Raw genomic sequence first — 23,410 nt, 5'->3', positions numbered from 1 at the left:
GCGAGTCCTGGACGCCCGCAGGCTGAGCGCTGGACCCTCCGTCCGTCCGTCCGTCTGTACGATTGGGATGGAGAACGTCCTCCCGGCTGACACGGGACTGATGCCCGGTGGACGGATGAGTGGACGGGAGCGGGGGACAGGGGAGGGGGGCTGATAGCAGAAAGGCACTCTTTTCAGCACTGTCAAAATCATAGCAAGTACACTTAAATACATACAAAGTTTATTAAAAATAGGTTGCCAACGAAATACAGTAGAAATGGAAAACTACAGCAGTTCTGATGTCTTCTCCATAGTAATGCACAGTTATGAAAAGCACTTTTACACATATTCACATTTGACCTAATCGTCCAAGGAAGGCCAAATCCACGTGTACGGGTTTACAACCACACATACCAATATCCCTGCGTGTAAATATTTACATGTACTTGCATGGACTTAGGTGTATTTGTTGTTTGTCTATATATTAACAGAGTAATAGTTCACCTGCATCTTTTTCTTTAAAGAAGGTGTGGATTTAGTCCCCGTAAGGCCGCCAGTGTTCTCAGGACGTGTGGGAGGGGGAGGGGCAAGCATGCAGACCCTTCATCAGCACTTAGGACGTTACTCTCTCACTGGACAAGGGAAATGGGAAAAGCACACTTCCAAGTGCGAACCCTGACAGACACAGAAACTATTTACACTCGCATTTTAATGACTTGCCATATAGCTCTCATGAAAGTGTGCGTATTCTCCTAACACACCTACTGGTAAGAGAACAACATGGTACAGAAAAATCATCTAGACCCACAGCAGGGCTTGTCACATAGAAAATCTGCTCTTAATCACGGAGTAGTTTACTGTTTGAACATCCCGTAATATAAAACAAAGTGCGGTCCGCTTCCCCAACAGCAGCCACGTGTTCACAGCTGCAGAAGTGACAGTGACAACCAACAATTCAATACATGACGATTAAATGACTCTATTAGAGAGTACAAAAATAGCCCGGACTGCCGTACGCACTTTTCTTCCAGTATTTCAATTACAGATGCCATATGCACTCGAACCCCCTCCTCTCCCTGACAGCAGATCGATGTAAACCCAGTTCTGTTTCAAATTCCGAATTTCTGAGTCGTGCTCAAGTGTCACCTACTGAGCTCTCATTCTTCTTAGGTATTTTTGTTCCTATTCATGTCAACACTGTTCCGTAAAGATGTCCTCTTTGACAGGTTCCCTTGGAATATTTGAAACAGTTAACTTTCTAACATAACTGCCATCTTCAAAATCACCAGTGACTTACTGGTCTAATAATAATCATCTGATATTTATAAAAATAAAATTTCCTAAGCTTAAATCCTCAAAATTTTCTTCTTGGAGAAACTTGTTTTAATCAAATACTAGAGCTGACCCGGAGGGCTGTCCCTGTAGGGAGCAGAATGGAGCATCTTACTTAGAGAATGCTTGGGTCTGGGCTGCTTCCAGGCTGCAGGGACAGGACGCCAGCTGTGGACTCCTCAGCACACAAGCGCGTCTCCGCGTGGTCCCTCCTGGAAGGCGAAACCTGACTCTCCCGCAAAACAGACTCTGCAGGTGCTGCTACACGGTGCGGACGACAGTCTGGGGAGTTCAACCTACTCTGTCTGATAAGCGAACATAAGGTTTCAGGAAAAGAACAGAAATAGGACTTCCTTGTGCTCCCTGGGGGAAGACAGGGGAGAAGCAGCATCTCATTATCCTCTACTGTCCTTCATTCTGCCCCCTTTCAGGCCCCGACTCTAAAAGAGACACGAACAGAAAAAGTTATCTTCGTGGGCGTCAGGTAATGAAGAAAGCAGACAGGGTCTGAATTGTAGAAATGACACTCTCTTGGTAAAATAAAATGGAATTTCTTAGCGCTGGAACGCTTCCAAACGTCAACGCTTCTAGAAACAGGAATCACCAGTGGCTTGGGAAGGTGGCCCGCCCCATCCTCCGGGCAGGCGCAGCCCGGAAGCACAGTGAGAGGCCGGGGCTGGACACAGGGGCCTTCCTCACTTCGTGTTCAGCTCGTTCTCCAGCTCCGTTAATTTGCGAGAGGCTTTCACTTTATTGGAGACGTCGTGGCCTTGGGAGAAAAGGCGCTGGCGCTCTCTGAACGTCAGGTTTTCAGGGGCTCCAGGACCCCCAGGTACATCCGCGTCTTGGCTGCATTGGAAGGAAATGCAAAGGGTTACTGTTCAAAATAGAAATAACCGGTCAACGAGTAGCTAAGTTTACATAATGGGCAATTAAGTAAAATTTAGAACAAAGACTCATTCTTTGTTAAATTTTGTCATACTCCTGCCTGTGGGCTGTATTTAAACCCATGTAGAGAAAGGGCAAAATGTTCTCCTTACTAAAATGTTAACTTTCTCCAGTCGTACCCAACTCTCAAAAAGCTAGCAACTTCAGTTTTAGCCAGCAGATAACGCTCAGGAGTTAAGTTTAACTAAGGAGCTATCGTTTTGAAATCCAGCATTTTAACGAATCCTACATGTAGCCGAGAGGCATGTATCAATATACTAACTTAACAAAAAGTTATAGTAAGATGCTAAAGATTTTCTGGATTAGTTCAACGTCAATGACTTAAGAACTGTTTGGGCATCAGCCGTTCTGACTAAAACCTAGTTGAGGATGTTCGCTGAAGGCTGAGGGGGTGGCCTTTCGTGGTCCATCAGGACACCTGAGCTTTTTGCCCTGGACTTTGCGACCTTCTTTGGTGGAAGCAAATAGCAGTGTGTCCAGCTGCTTCTAAAGTTCTGACCAGAAAGCCTGGTATCTACGCGCCGTCTGAAGCAGAACTATGTTAGCAACACAAGATAAAACAAAGCCTCTGTGCTCACGCAATTCTGTACAATGAGAAACACCTGAGCTGACAACGAAGTCTGAAATTTCAGTCCAGCCTCATAAACGGTGGTGCAAGAAAAAAGTCCTTAAGGACACAACGAGACACTCGTCCAGCACAACTTCAGTTTTAGCAAAAGTTTTAGCAAATACCTTTTAGACTGTTTCTCTCTCGGATCGCGATAAACGTCACGGGCCCCGATCAGCGTTCCAGCAGATCCCACGTAAGAGTTTGGTCCTTTTTCCACAAAAGGAAAAGTCAAAGTTAAAGTACCTGCATTATTTCCAAAACTTCACTCATGATGAAGATGCAGTGCTCATGACGTCTTTAAGTCCTGAATAAAGAAGCAGCCAAAGGCTCTTCAAATCAGTAAAACGTCCATCAATTGGAAATTCACATCCCTCAGTGGCCTGAGCAACCCAATCAGGACCCTCACAAGGTGCTAAGGACCTGGCCTGCTGCCTTTTATTATTAGAGAGAAAACCAGCATAAGTCTTGGGGGTAACAGCCGAAAAGTTCAAATCACACAAAATGTGTAATTATCATGAATTCACAATAAAAATCCACAGAAGACTGACTTAAGTGGGGAGATAGCAAAATTTTTCAGACACTCCTGACACTAAGAATTTTCTTACAAAATCATAGAGAGCAAATGTAACCCAAAGATTTAGAAGTAATGCTCCTCTTTTCAGGACAGCTACTGAATTGTTCCCCCACAAAATAAATGGCTATAATTCTTAAAACTTTTGAAAAAAATGAGGTACTAAAACCCCCTAACGTTTGATACTAACGCTGCATATACAAAATCACTGACAAAATAAAAAGGAGACCTGAAGCAGCACGGTGTGACTGTCAAGACACCTGGCCTATGGCCCGGCTGGTAACTGTGGGCAAGTGACATGGGCTGGGCCGGCCTGGTACCAGCACCACACGCTCATCTACTGCAAAGGGCTGTTGAAGATCAAAAGAGATGATGCACGTAAAAAGCTTTGGATGCATCCGAATGTAAGGTAATAATGCCGCTAAGGATGTATGAGTAAATCAGTACTAACGTATTTCTGTTAATTGTTAACATCAGCGAGAAAATTTCACACTTTGAAAAATCTTTTGCTTATAACCTAGGGTGGAGGAATAAACGCTCAAAGTACTCAGCAAACACTGACAGTGCTGTGCACTGGATTAAACAGGCCACAAAACTATCACAATATTTCAACACTAAAATTATCCTGTTCAGACAGGTTGCACAAAAATGAATGTTTGTGTTTCTTTCCTCCCTTTATAAAAGGAGCGTCTGACGCACAGCCATGTCTGACGCGTCCAAGATGGAGCTCAGTCACTCCTGACGGGCCCCTCCACGCACTGCACCTTCCCTCATGAGTTAGCGCGGGCCACCGGATCACGGCCCGGGAGGTCATCCTCCGCAAAGACTCAGAAGATTAAAGAGAAACACATCTCTAACTTCAAGTATCTGTTCTGGGCCTTCAGATAAATTATTTTCAGAGTGGAAAGCTTTCAATTTTAATTCTACATTTTTCCTTCATTTTGCTTTAAAAACGCTGTTTTATCTTTTGAGCTTTGATTTAAGAATACTTGCTTCTTCCCACTGGTAAAAATCAATTCTTAAAAAATTTCAGAATTTTTAATCAGAATATCAAATAGTTTCAGCTGACTATATATGAAGTAACACTACACATTCTTCAAATCATTTTCAAAGAGCTTTAGTAAAGAACATTTCTTAACACGTTGCTATGCTAAAATTTGACATCATCCATTCCAATCCGTATCGTAATCCTATTCCTCACAGCATCAGGGGAAGAACCGAGTCCAGGCCACAGAGGCTCATGGCAGAGGCAGGAGCTGAACGGGGTGAGACAGTGGGAGAGATGGCGACGCGAGGCCAGAACGCAGACAGCTCTGCACTTTACGAGGAATCTTCAAGAAGAGGAGCGACCAGACGCAGGGCGTCACCTGCTCCCATGCGGTACTTTTGGTGTGAAATAGAGGAAGGGTTAGCGATGTGACCGAAAGCCCAGATGGTCAGAAGTGGCACCGCACTACAATATCCCTCACCAAGCCTCCTGTTTATCTGTCACGACACTCACAAGATACCTAAGGTTCAGCCTGTAATCTGATGCAAGGAGACGGATGGCATCTTGCTTCAAAACTTGCTATTATCACACAGCTCTTTCAAGGCACCGCATGCTAGATACTTGCAACAGAAATTTTACAAAAAGATTTAACGTTGGCTTCTAAGTGACTCGACCTAAGGATTATCTACTAAACTCTCCAAGTTAATCAGAGCTCTGACTCAGGTGGCAAGAAAGAGCCTAGTCAAACTCATTTACCTAAGAGTCACGGTTACTTGAGTGATTATTCAGTTCTTTTAGAACTGCCAGGAGCCCGATGCACGGACTCTGTAGGACCGAGAAGACTCAATTTGAGAACGTTTACTGCCAGCCTCCCAATGTTGTTTAAAGTGGCCAGATCAGGCTGAAGTCTGAATCTCGATAACGCACAGCTGTACTTTCAATCTAACTTTCAGCGCTGTCTCCAAAGCTGATTAAGGAACACGGGCCTGCAGCACCCGTGGGTGTGCTCTGCGGTCCACGGAGGGTCACGGCCAGAGGCAGCCGCACGCCCCCGGGGCCCGGCCAGCAGGGCCGGGACGTGTGAGCGTGGGAGGGACCGGGAGGGACGGGCCGGCTCGGGCGGGGGTCGCCTCACACCCACCCCGACAGGGCAGCTTAGCCGGCAACACGGAAGTTCTGTGTGTGTTAAACAGCTAGAAGTACGCAGGGGCCGACGGCACTAGCAACAGGAAGAAGTTTAACTGTGGACACCGAGATGCTCGAGCGGCACCCACTCGTCTGAGGTAGGGGACAAAGGCCGGGACCAACAGCACTTCAAGCAACTAGGGGGACGGAGGAGGGCTGCCGCTGCCGGCTGACTGAGGAAGCGGGGCGGTTTCCAGTGCGGAGATCACTGCTGGCGCCCCGAGAGGGCCTGCCCAGAGCAGGAGCGCCGGCCTTCGGGCTGCGGGTGGAGCAGGTCACCAGGCCCAGCCCGGCGATCCAGAGAGAGCCCCGCTCCACGGCGGGCGGCGCGAGCCCAGCGGAGCCGAGGGGCCGGCCGGCCGGACAGACGGCAGCGGCTTGTTGGCGGGGGCGGGGGGTGGGCTGGAGAGGAAGACGCCATCGCAGGCCGGGCGCCGCGGCGCGGGGAGGGCCTGGCGCTGGGGGCGCATCCTGACCTGCCGGGCCGCCGTCCTCGTCGTCCTCCTCCTCCTCGGCGTAAGCCACGAGCTTGGCGGTGTACAGGGCGTCGGGGGAGAGCACCTGCGCCTGCAGGTAGGAGGCGGTGCGCTGGGGCGGCGGCGGGGGCGCGGGAGCCGGGGGCTCGTAGCCCCGCGGGAGCGGAGGGCGGCCCAGGCCCAGCTCCTCGGGCTCCAGCAGCTGGCGCTCGGCCTCGTCGTGCTGTCGGCGGCGCTCGGCCTCCAGGCGGCTGTAATACCCCTCCTCCTGTCGCCTCTGTGGCGGGGGACACAAGCGCAAGAGTCAGTGGGCAGGAGGGGCCGGGCCTGCCCCGGGTCCCCCAGCACCACGGCGGATGGACCCGGACACCATCTGCCCTTGGGATTCGAGTCTCCGACGCCAGACCGCGTGGCACCGGGGGGAGGGAGGAATGAAGGAGCTGTCAGGGCCCCAGCCCCAGGCACCACGTGGCTGTCCCATCCCCAGCCGCTTCTCTCTCTCTCCTTCTGTTGCCGGTAGGACAGTAACTCGCCGGTTACTCCTGAGTTTAAAGACAAAGGCACACCCAAACTAGGCTGCAACGGCCTCTCTACAGCTGGCACTTCCAGAAGTGCAGCCCTGCGTGCTTTTCCACCGAACCCCGGTCAACTCAGAAGAGCGGTCCTTCCTTGACAAGAAGGCGTGATTACGTCACCTGGCTGACTTCTAGGTATTCAGAGGGAAGCGACTAGGAAACCCCGAACTGGAAAAAACATGACTCATCTTTCCAAGGTCACAAGGAACCAATACACTTTCCACGGTTCTAACTTGGTATTTCAAATCTTAATAAACTCCCTGCCAGGCAGAAAAGTGAGAGAGCCAGGCAACAAGATATTCAAATATATTTTGACACAGACTGTACATTTTTTCTGACATATATCTGCACAAACTACAGTTGACAGTGTTAATTTAACATTGAAAAAAGTAACAGCACAAGCACAATTTTGTTAAAGATTGACAAAAGTTTCAGAACACAAGAAAAAAGTGAAGAAGAAAGGAGATGAAAGATCAAACAGAATAATCTGCCTTAACTTGAGGAATGTTCAAGGTACAATGTGCAATGTACAGAATGGAAGTACAGTGGACTTTAAATTCATTCAATGGAAGATGACTAATTTTAGGGGCCTTGCTGGCATTAGGATTAGAGTTTTTAGTCCCCATTTCACTTTGCACACTGTGTCTTCTCCCTACTCCCCCCCCCCCACACACACACGAGTACACAGTGGGCAAAGCTTCACCTTCTGAGGGAGAAAACGCTAAGAACAAATGCCTGCCTCAATCCTGGCCCTGGGCCCCATTTCTCACTTTATCTTCTTACACTATGTTGAGACACCCTGAAGGAAAAACATTTTTATACCTTATTTTCTACACAAAATGAGCGTTCTCTTGGAGTGGGGAATTAAATCTGGAATGACCTCTGCAGAGTTTAAGTGGAGTTGTGAGGAATCTTAGTATTTTGTGAACAAAGCTCACTTGGTAACATTTTAGGGAAACCAAAACGTGTTCTTTCAGTTACACTAAGAGCAGGTATACAGTCACGTGAACCAAGAAGACTTCATTCTACCCAAAAAGTGAACGGCACGTTTTCCTAGGACAGAGCAAACCCATCAATTTTGGACATTCTATATAAAAAGTAGGCTATTCGGCTTCTTTTTACACTGAGCGCTCAAGTATAGAAGCGGTTACCCACACACAGGTGCGTCTGACATAATCGCGAACTGTGAGAACGCACACTGGAAAAAAGTCAAATAACCCAGGAGTTTCCCAACGTGGAGAACAGGGCCTGCACTGCTCCCAGGTGGCCGAGGGCTGAGGCGGAGGTGGGACGGCTGAGGGGGGCCCGGCCGGGAAAGCGCACCCCTGCGAGCAGCCCCGGGACAGCAGCACGACAGACACTGTGAAACCCGGGTCCAGTGGCTCAAAGTGCGGAAACCCCATCTCCGTAGACGCATGACGGACTTTGACAAGCTCGAGGGAGCCGCACCACGGAAGCCCCGGCTCTGGGAACAGCGCGCAAGCTCTGCAGGCAGAGCTGACAACTCGATGACGGGAGCGGGAAAGGCCACCAGACGGCAGACGTGGCTCGTCCCAGGGCAGGTGTGCCCACGTCACCCACCTGGCTCGCATTTAATCAAGTCGTCCGTCATTCCCACTGCCTTACTCTCTGCCTGTCGCGCCCCCCCAGACCCCATCGCTACGAGAGCCCCCAAGCTTCCTCCTGCAGGGTGCGCCGTGAGGGTGCTCGCTGCACTTTTCCCACCAGGAGCCGTGACCTCAGGGCTCCCGCCCCCACGGAAGGGGAGTAACGGAAGGCCAGCTTCTCCCACACCTCGTCCAGGGACCGGCCGGCCCCGGAGAGACCCGGAAGCGAGCCCAGAGCCGCGGCGACGTGCCCGCAGACGGCAGGGCGGGGAGGGCAGCGTCGCCAAGCGCCCACTTCTCAGGGGAGCCCGAGTGCGCTGTCACGTTCAAAGCAAGGGAGAGGGTGACCTGGATCTGGAGACGCACGTACGGGAACAAAGCAGTAGCTCAGGGGGTCTACCAGGTTACGCACTAAATCACACTTCCTTGTACTGTGTTTTCTATAAGCCATTTGCTCTCTTCACCACTGACCAGAAGTCAGTCATGAAATAACCGATTTGAAACCCTTAAGGTTAACAGAGTGACTGCCTAGTTTCCTGTCCTTCCCACGGCCCGACCTCCCTGTGAGCAACTGGACACTTGTCACCTTCACAGTGACAAGCTGGACCCCGTCCAGCAAAGACCAGAGTCCCGAGCACACAGAGGCCCCACAGTCCACAAGCTTGAGCGACAAGACTCAGAAGAGGGGGGGTGGGGGGAGAGCCTGGAGAAGGGGGAGGGGGACAGCCAGGAGGAGAAGGGGGAGGGGGACAGCCTGGAGAAGGGGGAGGGGGGACAGCCAGGAGGAGAAGGGGGAGGGGGACAGCCAGGAGGAGGAGGGGGAGGGGGACAGCCAGGAGGAGAAGGGGGAGGGGGACAGCCTGGAGAAGAAGGGGGAGGGGGACAACCTGGAGGAGGAGAAGGGGGAGGGGGACAGCCTGGAGAAGGGGGAGGGGGGACAGCCTGAAGGAGGAGGGGGAGGGGGACAGCCAGGAGGAGAAGGGGGAGGGGGACAGCCTGGAGGAGAAGGGGGAGGGGGACAGCCAGGAGGAGAAGGGGGAGGGGGGACAGCCTGGAGGAGAAGGGGGAGGGGGACAGCCTGGAGGAGAAGAAGGGGGAGGGGGACAGCCTGGAGGAGGAGAAGGGGGAGGGGGACAGCCAGGAGGAGGAGGGGGAGGGGGACAGCCAGGAGGAGAAGGGGGAGGGGGACAGCCTGGAGAAGAAGGGGGAGGGGGACAACCTGGAGGAGGAGAAGGGGGAGGGGGGACAGCCTGGAGAAGGGGGAGGGGGGACAGCCTGAAGGAGGAGGGGGAGGGGGACAGCCAGGAGGAGAAGGGGGAGGGGGACAGCCTGGAGGAGAAGGGGGAGGGGGACAGCCCGGACGAGAAGGGGATGACAGCTCAGAGGACAGGGACGGGGCCGGGCTGGCCGACGGGCTCCAGTATCCGCGGCGGTGGCCTTGCGCGTCCCGGGCCCCTCAGCCGCGCACCCCTCGCCCTCAGAGCACCAGGACCTTTTCTTCGGCCTCGCGCCGGGCCCGCTCGTCCTCCTGCCGGCGCCGCTCGTCCTCCTGCCGGGCCCGCTCCTCAGCCTCCCGCGTCCGAATCTCCTCCAGCTGCTGCTGCCGCCGCCGCTCCTCGTCCTGCAACTGAGGACAGGTCCCCTTCAGTCTGCGCCCGGAGCATCCCAGTGCCAGACACAGGACGCGCACACGACACAAGCACACGCACGGCCGAGGACAGACACCAGGCGGAGGTCACGGCGGACACCAGAGCCCGCCACCTAACGACTCTGTCCCCACCGCTCCAGAACTACGCTTCCATCGACTGCGGCTCAGAGAGGAGGGATTTATCCTGGACGGTCACACGTGAACCAGCACAGTTCCTTCCCTAGGACATCCTCGGCTTAAGCAGCTCACTTGGAGGCAAAGACGGACTCCAGCGTGCGGAGCCGTGAGACACACCGGACCCCCTCCTTCCTTCGCCCCGGTTCAGTCTCCACCGTGAAGGTCAAGAAAGACTCCCCACTCTTGTGGCCCGTGGCAGGTGAACACTAGCCTCTGGATGGGGGTGGGGTGAGGCTCACGTGGCAGCTGAAGCTCCAGCGGGCCAGCAGCCTGCCTCGTCTTAGGGACAAGGCTTCTAGCTCTCCTCCCGCCCGTCCTGGCCCTTTGCCATCCGTTCCCTCTGGGTCCCACCCCAGACGCCAAGAATTCCTTCCTAGTTCAGGGATCCCCCAAAGTCTGATTCACAGAATGTGAAGCTGAACTTTGGGAGGAACCTTACTGGAACTCTGTCCTGCTACATGTCTGCCAAGTAGCTGTGCATTCTGCTCGAGCACCTTCAGTGTCTGGGGCCTACAGCCTGCCTCCCAGGACAGTGTACTCCATTTTCTGGTAACTACTAGTCCAAAAGCTTTCCTGCTGTTCTAAAATTCATCACCGCATCGCTGTCTATTTTTCGTCCTTCAGGTTCTGCCTTTCTGACACAATACAAAACAAATTTAATATCTGTCCTTCATACCATTCAAATACTTAAGGACACCTTCAAACACCTAAGATGTATTCTACTCGGCTCTCAGCTCCTGTACCCTCCTGGTCACATTCCTCTGTACACTACAGGTCGAAAATGCCTTAGGGAGCCGTGAATTTAAAGCGCATTTGACTAGCAGAGAACAGAGTAAGAGTCTCTTTTTGCCATGTCCGTAGGCTACAGCTACTTTTGTAGTTACAGCCTAAGGTAACCGGCGACTTGGAAAAGCTCGCATTCGCCATTTACTTCTTCTCTGTTCCAGACCTGGGCGTGGCACAAGAGGTGACTCAATTTTAAATTAAAATAGCACTGAGGGCATCTAGTTCAACCTCTAAGCACTGCAGGAATCCCTGACATAAAATCACTCAAGGTGTACTTCAGCATCTATATGATCACTAGTTATTCCATAGATTATGCATAGCAAAACCAAAAAATGTTAACTTCTGGATCTGAACTGTTGGAGTGTATTTTTTTCCTAAACAAAAACAAAAACAAAAACCGAACAACTTGACTCTTGCTTGGTTTCTGTGGAACAAAAACTGTATCTGGTGGGAAAGTAACTAACTTGTGTCATCACGCTTTTTCATGTCAGCAAACAAAAATAAAACATCTCAGAAAAAAAAATTAAAATTCCCTTCTCAAGGAGACAAATTAATTTAACTGCCTCTTTAGTATACTCTAGGTATAAGCCCAGAGGGATGCTAGGATAATTATTAGGTTTTGGAGGTTTTGGAGCAGGAGTAGATGCTAATGATTAAGAAGCAAAGCAGCAAGGAAGCAGTCAGAAGTGCCCTGCTGCGTGGAAATGCAGAGGAAAGGACTTACCACGAATTTTAGAGTCATCAGCACAAATTATGGGAAACAGCACCCAAATAAAAATAACAAAATAAAACAGCAATTGATCACATTAAACATCTACAGAAAAGTAATTTATGGAAGAATGTAAAATTGCATGAATGCAACAGAGGTGTTTCTGTTTCCCAATAAAGCAAAAACTAATTTCATTATGTTATATCAGTACTTTTTAGACCTAATTAAAAGCAAGTTCTGAGCAAGAAAAGCAGTATACACTGAATTAGCTCTTTTAAGTTAAATAGTATAATTTTAAGAAATCAGAACAATTTCACTTCTCATAATTAAAGGTATAGAACTCTATCTTATAAATCTATAAACAGGCATTTTCTCTTAAAATCCTGACGGTGGTAAACAAGGAGCCTTCCCCTTGTGCTGTTTCACTGGTTTCTATTTTAAGGTAGCAAATGAACCAGTGCTGTTAGAACTAAGGCAGTTTCTTTCCACTCTTTGGTAAGCTGTTTCACGTATTTTCATTTTCAAAACACAGACTGTTTTGTTTTTCAAAAATATGCTGCTTTACTCAAAAAAAAGGGAGAGAGAAAAGAGAACCTCTTACTTTTCCACACGTAACAGACCCGGGTGGTACACTGAGGTGTCGGTTACGTCTCACAACAGTTAAAGGGCACTTCAACTTAAGTTGGGAAGTTAATGCTTCTGAGAGCCAGTGACTGGGCATTAACACTGCGAGGTTACATGAAAAGCAGACAAGCTCGCTGTTTCACATTAAAGGAATGAAAAGTCGCATGCTATGAAAACGGTCTCGTAGGAAGTTCTACTTGGGGAAACTAGACCTGAAGAGACATAGTCATCATTCTTATAGAGTGAGTCAGTACAGCCCAGACTGAAGCTACCCCAACCAACAACTAGGCTGGGATTCTGAGAGCAGCAGGCAAGCCTGACCCAAGGCCTTGCGATACCGAGGCAGTCCGAAAAAGATAGTTAAAAAAATAGTACGCTGAGATCTGTGTGTTTATATTTTATACTTTTGTACCACAAAAATACAGTCACTTGTATCTTTAATTTCATGTTGAAATATCTGAATACAAAACGGGGCCAAAACATCCTTTACTTTTTGACATTTTCTCTGAAGAGCCACTCCAAGTCTGTCACGCACATCATCCTTTCTCTCTGCCTTTTTTGCTTATGCTCCCACCCATTAAAAAATACCCTAAAAAAACTTTAAGGCCCCCAGATAAAGAGGCTCCCCGATAGGCCACTTATCAGGACAGGACTCGGGCGTCCTGTCCGAGCACACGCAGCTGCCTGCAGCTTCCTGCCGCACCCCGTCTCGGGGAGGAATCTCCCTCTGGAGGGAGGGCCCTTCCCATCAGCAAACAGCGGAAGGGCGGCCACTGGACGACACCAGCTCTCGGCCCTCGGTCCGTGGGGCTCCCTTCCCCCGGTGCAGCCGTCCCCTTCTTTGTAACTGAAGGAACATGATTCTGTCCAGAATTCTAAGGGAAGACCCACAGGTGCTGGCCTACTCCAGCGGCAGAGACAGGTAAGAAGCGTGGCTCACAGCAGCCCAGAGCAGACATGTGAAGCTCGCCTAGAGCAGCTGTTCTCCCCGACACAACCACAGGAACTTCGTGTTCTACTTCCAAACGCACACATGCTGGTGTGAGTACGAACTTATTTCTCCTCCTTGAATAAAACTGACGCTTCCCGAAGGTGGGCTGTGTCTACCCTCCAGCCTCAACGTCCTGGGCAGGGTCTCCCACCTGAGCAGGCAGAGAACGCTCTGCTGCCTTCTGAGACAGACCCCTCCGCAGGTACAACTCTCCCTTAGGGTTCCTACTGATTCTTGCTTGAAGTTTCTACAAAGCTGCTAATTCAACTGCTTCCGTGCCTGAGACGCTCCGGAGGGCTATGGCCAATTTCTACGTAAAGGCCAAACAAGAAGGCAGCCCACAGCGTCTCTGAAAACACCCCCTCCCTGCTCTACCCAAGGGGGAGGGATCCTTCCCGTGAGCTCTCGGGTCACCCGAGACGGAAGATGAACCACTCAGCTGGCAGCAGACGAAGCTGCGACGGGCCGGCTGAGAGACCGCCGGCCTCGGAAGCGTCTCCTTGAAAGATGGTTCGCAGGAACCGTTTTATGAGCAGCAGACATTTCCGTGAAGCACAAAGAACACTAGGTATGAACCCAGAATATTCCGGTCAGGATCTCGACTCTCAGTCTACGCGGTGTCGGGTACCAGGCCCGCTGCCCGTCTCGTCTGCGCACATCACAGTTGTCACGGAGGACGAGAGGGCCGCAGAAGCGGTCACCCAGCCGCCTAGAGCAGTGAAGGCTGAGCTCCCCTCCTGTCTGCAGGGGGCAGGACCGGCTGCCCCTCAGAGGTCAGCAGGGCCAGCAGGCGCGGCCGCAGCACCGGGGGCGGCGGCTGGGCCCGGGAGGCGTCCTGCGGGCCGGGAGACCCGGGGCGCTTCTCGAGGGGCAGGGGGCCGCTGCAGGGTCGCGGGGCTTCTGCGACCTGCCGGGCGGCGGCGGCCGTGTGCAGGAGAGTCTGCAAAGGGAGCACGGCCCGAGCGAGCCACCCTGCAGGTGGTCAGGTTCCCAGGAAGCTGGGAATCCCTCCGCAGGGAGGGGAGAGGCACCATGGCAGCCGCAGGCTCCCCAGACTGGGCGACTGGGAGAGTCGGGTGCAGCGGGAAGGCTGCAGGTGCAGCGGATGGCAGCTCACTGTCCCACACGCAAGTGCACGGGAGGCTTGGGTCCGGAAGGCAGTAGGTGAGCGCAGGGGAGGGGGGCCCGGGCCCACGCGGGGTGACGGACACTCAGGGACCCGGGGACCAGAGCCGCCAGGGCAGCCTCGCCACCTCTCTGAAGCTCCCATTTATCCCACGCGTCACCACAAAAATCCCGGGACAAAGCCTAAGGAAAGGCCTTACAGACCGCACGGGCAGGGCCCTACACAAGTGGGCACACGCCTGTACCTGGTCCCCATCGTCCCTGGGGGGCCCAGTGCCTAACAGCCCCCGGGACAAGGCAAGAGCTCAACCTCTACTGGGAAATCAGGCTAAGAAATGCTCGGAAACATGGTGCTTACAGTCACCATCAGCCCTCGAAATAATTATCTTTTAAAGGAAGAAAACCCCCGAACTACGCCTTGGAAATAAAAATCTTAGTGCACCCTTTACCCTTGGGTATTGTCACTCACCTGTCACCACCACGCTCCCCCTCACCCCGCCCCCGCCCCGCCCCGACACAGGATTCTCTTGGGGCCCCGCAGTCAGCGCATCTCAAAGCTGAGGCCCCAGGCTGCCTGGCCTGCACGCATGTGACAAGGACCTGGTACCTGAAGAGACAAGTGAGACTGACTGGTGTCTCCCACCCCTTTCCATACGGACACCTTAACACAGAGAGGCAGGGAAAGAAGCAGATACTTCTCATCTCTGTCTCATGCAGAGAAAAACGCAAAGCCCAGAAAAAAGCCCTCTCAGTCATCGAGGAGAGCAGATGTTTTCAAGAGAGGTTTCCCTTTGGAGTGACACTGCCATCATGCTATTTAAATTGAAAAAAAAGAACAAAACAAAACAAAACAAAAAAAGGAGGACTGCTATTTGGTGAAAAGGCCATTAGAGTCAAACCTGGATTCAGAGATTTTTTTTAAAGTATTGTCAGATACTGGCCTTACGTCATTTAAAAGCTGACTAACAATAAATGTCGACTTAAAGTCTGTATCAATACACCAGAGCATGAGTGTCTGGCAGATGAGAGAGGTACCGCCCTCGAGCATGAGGGGCACTAAATGACCATCTCAATTTCCCCAATATGGACATAAAACACATTACAGTTACAGTAGAATGTGACCTCAAGTATTTTTTGGCAATGAACTGGTATGCCCGATAAACTAAACTCAAATCATGTGGTGTTATTGAAGAAAACACAGAATAAATGTTTACTGGAAATTCCTCTCTCTCTACCAATAGACAGTTACACCCTAGACAGTTACATCTTAATTGGCAAACAATGTCAATACCAGTTGAATTGAGCTTCTAATAATGAATACTTAAAATGTATTTTTAATGTAACAAGAAAACAATAGATTACTCACTGCAAAATTTCTCATTTGCCTATGTATTTATGAGTATGTAAAAATACAGAGTACGAATTTTATGACTAAAACCGAGTAAAGGTCAAAACCATAAACAAACAGTAAGTAACACTTAAAAAGTAACAGAGAAAAGCAAAGAATAACTAAATCTAAACACATTCAAAAGCATGCTTCTAGAGTCAGGGAACTACAGATCCTGATCTAGGACACCCCTGAGAACCAGATCTACTGAAAACATAAAACCACCACCACTAAAAGGAAAAAAAGGAAATCAAGACAGGAAAAAAGTACCCAAGGGAAAGAAACAAGAACATACCAAATCTAGAACAGAGATTGCTGGCATAGCAGTCTGCTGCAGGTAACAGAGAAGGAAAAAAAAAAGAAAGATGAAGTGTGAAAAAGGTTCAGTTTAGATCTGTATCCGCCACCAGCGTATCTGTGGTTCTCATGCTCCATCTGTGTTTGAAGGACAACCCAGTGAGAAAAGTAAGGAAACTACAGACCAATTTCCAGTATTCAGAAATAGAAAAATGCCCACATGGTGTTAAATCCTTGAGCTTTATTATTAAGACACGCAGCAACTAAAAAGAGTAAAACTTCCCTTAGCTCTCTTATTTGGAGACTAAGATATTAATCTTAAAATAAGTAATGATAAACACACAGATACTTTAAACTATCATAAAATATCGTAACTCATACTAAGGGGCTTTGAAATATTCAGTGTTTTAATCATTTGGAAAAACTGAGAGATATTCAATAAAATTTTAGCCTTCAGAGAAAAGAATAATTATAGAAATACTGCAACGTGGTTTCTAACTTTTCCGTCAACAGTAAATATTAATGACGTCCACTTATTTACCACAAACATCAGTTTTAGATTCAGAGCTAAGGCTGCGGCAGAGGTGAGCCTTCTTGCCTCGCATTATGCGGACAGAGCCCCAGGGCCACGGCCACAGCAGCCTCTCGGGGAGCCCACCTGCAGTGCGTCTTCTAGGACCCGGGTGGAGCAGGGGTGGCAGCCATGACGGGCACACCGCTAACCACCTACAGACGGGCCAGAGCGCTGACCAGATGGTGGAAATAGCTCAAAGGACCCTTATGCTGAAAGTAATCAGTTCTTCACAAACAGTTGCTCTTTCAAATAAAACAGTATTGATGGTAAATACAGTTGTTTTTGAGGGCGTTTACTACTGATGACTTGGAAAGTACTAATAAAACAATGTAATGTTTACCATTTAGACCTTCACTTAAGACACTTAAGTTTCCTTAGAGGGATTCCAGCTGAATTTTGGACCAAGTTACATATACGTCTGCTTGAGCACACGTAGCTAACAAGAAGTGTGTGCGGTGACATTCCAGGAAAATAATTCACAGAGCAAAGTGAAAAGGCATCACAGTGCCAGCTCAAGGCACTCACTGCCGAGGGTCTAGGATTGAATTTCATTCTGTGCTGGAAAGATTCAAGGGTCTGACAGGACAAGAGACCCTTGGTTTAGGTCTCCAGTACAGATGGCATCAGAGGTGGAATTAGAAACAAAATCCAAAAGACAAAAAGGACATGCCCTTTGCTGTCTTTTCTCAGAATACTGCATTATATCTGGAAAAAAAAAATCACTAAAATGCATTAACGTAAAATGGTCCCTAGCACTCGCTGCAAATTAATACCAGTAAATGCTTCTCTGTCGACAACTCTCCTGATACACAGGGTAACAGAGAACCTCAGATGTGGCATTTTAACAAGCGACTGCATTAAACTAATATAAATTAAAATTTTCTTCTTTGACTTGACACAAAAGGAATATAAATTATTTTTAGAACATGGAGAACCATGAATAAAATCCTAAGTTCTCACTCCCTTTAAGCTACCACTGAAATGGAATTGCTTAGCACTTTAATAACACTCAGGGTCTCCATCTATCCGGGCCGTGACATCGGCCCTGACCCTGCAGCTGTGAACCGCCCCTCTGCTACCCCTGGGGAGCACGGACCATGGAGACCAGGGGCCGCCCGTCCCGGCATGAAGCTTCAGGGCACAGCACGCTTGCCTCCGTGTGCCGGCGATGGCGGCAGAGCGGGGCAGTTAACAGCCGGTCCGGCCCACAGAGCCTGAGAGACGTTTACTCTGAGGCTGTTGAAAGACACGTTGCCAACCCCTGATCACGGTGATCACCGGTTATTAACGCGTCTTCTCCACCCACGTGCCAGCCAGCCGGCCGCAGCCAGTGGGCGCCCCATAGCTGTCAAGCGCCGTCTGACCGCGCAGAACCAGCGCCTCTCCAGCGCGCGTGCCCAGAGCATCTCGCCCCAGCGCCGCAGGACAGCAGCTCCGGCCACGCCCACGCCCCGCGGAGGCTGGGAGCCCGTGCCGCGTGCCTGCCCACCTGCCCGCCTGCCCGGCCCGTTACCCGCGCTCTGCGCTCGGCCTCCAGGCGCTGCATGAGCAGCACGGTGTCCACGTCGTCGTCCTCCTCCTCCTCGTCGTCCTCGTCCTTCTGCTTGGACTCCTGCAGCCGCTTCTGGAACTGCCACTCCAGCATGAGCTTGCGCAGGCGGTCACTCTCCTCGGCCGAGCGCTCGGCCTTGCCCTGCAGCTCCTGGATCTCGCGGCTCAGCAGGTCCACGATGTGCAGCTGCTGCTGCTTCTCCAGCTTCTCCCGCGCGTCCCGCTTCCAGGGGTCGGGGGACAGGCTGTCCCCCGAGGCCAGCTCCTCCCTGCTGACCGTGATGTACTGCAGGTCCCGGCGCTCGATGGTGCGCGGCTGCTGCTGGGGCTGTAGCTCCCGGATGACGGTGTCCGGGGCGCGGGCAGGGGCGGGCGGGGCGGCGGGCGAGGGCGGCCCGGGGGGCGGGGCCTGCGCCCGCAGCTGGCCCAGCCTGCGCTCTTGCTCCCGCCGCCGGCGCTCGCGCTCCTCCTCCAGGCGCGCCTTTTCCTTCTCGTACCAGCGCTGCTGCTCCTCCCGCTTCTTCCGCTCTGCGGCCACCTGGGCGCCGGTGGGAGGCGGCGGGAGGGGCGAGTCCGCGGGGCCTCCGTCCCCGTCGCTGGCTGCGTAGTGCCCGGGGGGCGGGTCGGTCCGCACCGGCGGGGAGGCGGCTGGGGTCTTCCAGCGCCCAGGGCCACTCTTGGTGAGCGTGGACGCGGGGGTGCCCGCCTTGGAGGGGGGGCCCAGGTGCTCCTGGCTGGACGTGCTGGAGCCCAGCGAGGAGCCCTGGTTGAGCCACGCGTCGCCGCCGTCAGACCTGCGCTCCATCGCCGCCTCCACCCTCTGCCGCTCCAGGTGGTACCCGACGACATCCTCCCGGAGCTCCTCCTGGGACCGGGTCACACGCTGGAAAAGGAAAACGGGAAACCGTTGTGTTTCAGCCACCGTCAGAAGTTACTGAAAGTACATAAACAGTTCAGCTCGGGAAGAAAGGAGTGAGGGAAAGTGTGCGGTGAGCGCACAGGACGGGCCCAGGCTGCCTGCGCCCAGCGCTAATCCCGCGACGGCGCTTTCCCAGAGGACGTCTCTATCTGTTAGAAAGCTGTCGGGGGGGGGGGGGGGGGGAAAGCGAAAGCGGCGCGTCCTCTCCGCATCAATGGCCAAACAGCGAAATGCGCAAAGGCTCGGGCTCTTCACGTCCAGCACTGTCCTTGTTCTGGGGCCTCACCGGCGTCTCCACTGCGGTGCCAGACACGGGGCTGACCTTGAGCAGAGGAATGTGCTTAGTCCTGTGTCGTGAAGAGCGACAAGAACTACTTCTCTGCAGTAACATTCTAATTAGCGTTCAGACTAATTATCAAATCCTAGCCACGTGATCCATCCGCGACTTTCTGAGTCCCGCCAGCTGACCACGGGCCCACGAGCGCCGGGCGCAGCGAGCAGGCATGAGCCTGTACCCGAGTCTCAGGAAGGCGGCGGGATGATCTGCGGGACACACCCGCTGCACGTGTACGAGACGGTGAGTACACCTGCTTCTGAGGCTAGTCTTGCGCGAGGAAGAGGCATGTCTGAACGTGGCGTGATGTGACAAAATGATTGGCTATGATGTCCCGGCCCAACAGGTTTCTTTCCAGCCCTGTCAATGAGTAGACATGGAAGACACAAACCTGGAAAATAAACTATTTCCCTTTTCTCAAAAGGCACACCAAGAACAAAAAAATGAAATATATCACTTGAAAAACCAGCAGCCTGCTAGACAAACGGAACACTTACTTCCCACATTTTCTGCAGCTTTGCCGTGTGCGCAGAAGCACAGCTTTCTGACTACTGGGCACACGATCTACAGCTCACATAAAAGCGTGACCAGACTGCCTGCTACGTGTGGAAGGCACTTCTCGAGTATAAAGCTTTGGAGTCCGTGCATCCAGACTACATGCCTGCTAACCCTCGCGGTCCAGTGATAACGGAGTCATCCTGCGCTTTCCTCGAAGACTTCACTTTGCTGCTGGTGCCCACTCACCCCCCCACCCCCGATAACTCCTGTCAAATTCTTCGTCATTTCAACATCCATGTAAGTGACCCTTCAACTCCCTGGCCCTCCTCCGGTGCTTATGACCCACGCTGTGAGGCGGAGGCAAACAGCACTCACAGGCCGTAGGCAGGCAGGTCCCTGGCACTGCCCAACCCCCGTGCCTCCACGCATGGAAGGGGGTCTGCCTCAGGGCGAACAGAACAGCCAGGCGACTCGTGCCCAGGGCCGTCAGAGGGGGCTCCTCCCAGCCTCGCTCACGCTGCCCCTGCCGAGGTGACCCTCCTCGGGCCTCTTACCCTCAGCTCAGAACCCAGCTCACGTAATTACGGTCTAGGTGAGCATCCCACCCCAGCTTCAGCTTCACGGGCGGGACCACGGCCGTCTCAGCTTTCCCGGGGCTTGGAACAGCCGCCGATGTGCGCCGAGTGCCGGGGATGCCTCCAGCTTCCCGCCCGCCGCGCGCCCCCCCCGCCACCCCGCTCACTCCAGGATCAGTGAGCCTCGCCTACAGACCCTAGCTAAGCCTTCAGTAAGAGAGCAAAGAACCGCCTTTCACGCTCAGTATTCTCTCCTACGCCCTCTTTTCCTCAGGTGACCACAAAACCCGTGAGAGAAACAAAGAGAGGAACAGCAGCAGTGCTGCTCTGCAGACACTGTCAACTGTGCCTCGGGAATCCCTCCGTTTTCCCGCAAGCTGGTCCCCTTGAGGGCGGAGGATGTGCCGGGACCCCTCCCCTCTCACCTGGACTGCAGTGCTGGAGTGGCTGCTGTCCGTGTGCACGTGGGGCTTCTCCTCATAACGGGGCCACTGGTCCTGAGGAGGAGCCGTGCGGTCCTGGGACTTGGAGGCTGGGAAGGTGAAGTACTCCCTGGTGTAGGTCTGCGTCGGGATCGGGTAGGCCTCGGCTCGGGGAGGAGGGGTCTGCTCCTGCAGACGGGAAGAGGGAAGGAAGCTGAGCTTTCCGCAGTCTGTACCACAGGCTGATCTAATTTCCAATGACTTCTTTTAGCAGGACCCGTGTATTTTATAAACGGTGTTAAAAATTTTAAGTGTTCGATCCTGTACTGCGAATAATTAAAAAACATTTTATTTTGCCCCGACTTACTAACTGAAAGCTCATTTACCCATTATATTAAAAGTTCAAAACCCAGACACTCAGGAACCAGAACCCATGAGAACGTTTTCCTAAATAACTCAGGCCCCTGGGAGCCCGAGGGTCTGCTGTTGGAGCATCTGTGTGCTCACGTCTCAGACCTCAGCGCAGAGGTTTCCAGTGGAGACGGACGTTATCTTGGCCGCTGTCCCAGAGGCATAGGCACCTTTCCCGCCGGGACTAGGGGGCTCATCTGTTGGTGGAAAACAGGAAAGAAAGCTAATGTGAAATAAACAAGCCCGACTTAACATCGTGAGAGCTCTTTACGGGCAGTAACCTCGCGCCGGGCGCGTGCACGCCGCCAGCGAGGTGTCGAGAGCACAGACACAGGAACAAGGCGCGTGGAGGTGAGGGCCCACCTCGCCCACTCCCGCCTCCTGAATCATCAAAAGCCCGGAGCCACGAAGCTGTATCTGCGAACCTGGTATCTGGGGCATGTCTCCTCCCAGGAAGCTGCTGCTTCCTGCTGACAACGCTTTAACACCATAAAGACCGTCTGCTGCCCCGCGGGGCATCCACCAACCTGTGCTCCCCCTTATCAGTGTACCTGCCCAGAGCATCCAGGAATCGAAGTTCCCGGACTAGTTTTTACTTCCTGTTAGCACCTTAGCTGTAGCATCTTTCATGAAAAACACATCCCAGTTGGCTAATCTACGCAGGTAATAATGTTCTTTTAATGCGCAGCAAACCCGGGGCACCCTCCTCCCTCTGGCTGTGAGCGGGCACGTGGTGGGGGCGGGCAGGCGGACGGGGGGGGGGGCGCGCGTCTCGACGGGAGAAGGGCCGCGAGGCTCCTCTTACTTGCGACGTTGGGGCTGGAGCGGTGGTCAGCCCTGTTCTTCATCAGCCTGTCGTCGCCGGGCAATTTCTTTGGTTCACTGTATTCCGCCCAAGGCATCTGAGGGCTCTCCGGGGACCCGTTTTGAGCTGAATTATTATAGAGCTCAAAACCTTCACTCTTTGGTCGGGGTTTACCTGATCCACGACGATCTGAAACTGAAATCAAAACACCTTCAAGATCTGTTCCTTCGTTCAAGATCTTATCATAAACACCGTTGAGTTTTAAAGGAAAGGTGAAGCTACAAATATTTAAAACTCCACAAGTAAGAATCTGTTTTTACCAGAAGAAATGAGGTGATTTTTATATAAAAGTAAAATCTTTCTAAAGAATCTCTAGGAAGTTTTCAAAGAAAGCAACATTTAAGGGTCACGGATGAGAAAAACTACTCTTTCAAAGCTCATTTTCTCACTAGCTTACCTGCTCAGGTAACAGGATTACTGTTAAAGTGACTTTTCTGGCTGAAACATAAATACACTTCCCTCAGTTTTTCAAATGTGTGTTAATTCTTTTAATCACTCAGGGTTGGGGTCCTCACCGTGGACCACTGTCACCGCTGTGATCACTCACTCTCTACTCGTTAGCTTTCCTGTCCTCTCCCTCGACGGCCCTGACCTATTAGTTATTCCAGCAGTCTCCCTCGTTGGTCCTAAACTCATCATCTCGTTTGCTTCTTTCAAATGACTATAAACTAAGACATTAGACAACCAATGTGTTAAGTAGCATGTCATGAAAAAAGCGAAACCACAGCCGTGTGAAGGCCTTGTGTTCGCCTGGTCCAGGCTCTCAGTGCTTCGGCTGCAGTCACTATTAGGCGTGGGCTCTGGGGATGCACACAGCCAGCCAAGGACGTGCACAGTACGTGGTGATTTAACAGACAATGGGAATCATAATGGTGTTCCCCTGGTTTCTCAACTAATTCTTTACAAAGCCCCACATTGATATTGATTTTATTCTGAGGTTTTTGATGTACCTACAAAACCACGGTTCCCACCAACAAGTTACTTATTCAAAAACTGAGCTTTTTAGTTAAAGTGAACTCTCTACATAACAATCATGCCCTATTCTCAGAGCATGCAAGACTGAAACAACTATTCATACACACGCGTGTAAACATTCCTTCGGGAGAGAATTCTACTTGTTCTTTGAAGCCTTTACATCCTGTGTTTGTCTGTCAAAGATGAAAAGTCACTCCTCCACTTACTACCGACCAAGTGCCCCGAGTGCTGGCGTGTGGAACGTGTGGGGTCCCCTGCAGTCACCAGGCGT

At 51.8% G+C, this 23,410-nt stretch overlaps 1 protein-coding gene across 8 annotated transcripts in view; it reads right to left on the bottom strand.

Moving 5' to 3' along the window:
* Positions 1 to 208: 208 nt before the first annotated feature.
* The window catches only part of AFDN (afadin, adherens junction formation factor), a 133,774-nt gene continuing 110,572 nt past the window's right edge, over positions 209 to 23,410 (bottom strand). For 6 of the 8 annotated variants that reach the window (XM_081250838.1, XM_081250842.1, XM_081250840.1 and 3 more), the window contains 8 exons: positions 22,105 to 22,299; positions 21,405 to 21,496; positions 20,892 to 21,077; positions 18,103 to 19,023; positions 9,764 to 9,898; positions 6,090 to 6,366; positions 2,992 to 3,076; positions 209 to 2,160 (listed from right to left, as the gene is read on the bottom strand). In XM_081250838.1, the coding sequence (XP_081106964.1) occupies positions 2,007 to 2,160; positions 2,992 to 3,076; positions 6,090 to 6,366; positions 9,764 to 9,898; positions 18,103 to 19,023; positions 20,892 to 21,077; positions 21,405 to 21,496; positions 22,105 to 22,299 (2,045 nt within the window). In that variant the 3' untranslated portion in view covers positions 209 to 2,006. The remainder of the gene's footprint in view (positions 2,161 to 2,991; positions 3,077 to 6,089; positions 6,367 to 9,763; positions 9,899 to 18,102; positions 19,024 to 20,891; positions 21,078 to 21,404; positions 21,497 to 22,104; positions 22,300 to 23,410) is intronic. The other 2 variants (XM_081250841.1, XM_081250844.1) reach the window with 1 other exon arrangement.

This window comes from Mesoplodon bidens, assembly GCF_964165515.1.
Source record: "Mesoplodon bidens genome assembly, chromosome: 12".
NCBI classification, from domain to species: Eukaryota; Metazoa; Chordata; class Mammalia; order Artiodactyla; family Ziphiidae; genus Mesoplodon; species Mesoplodon bidens.
Note: the sequence above shows the minus strand (reverse complement) of the source record. Positions and strands in the feature narration are given on the sequence as shown.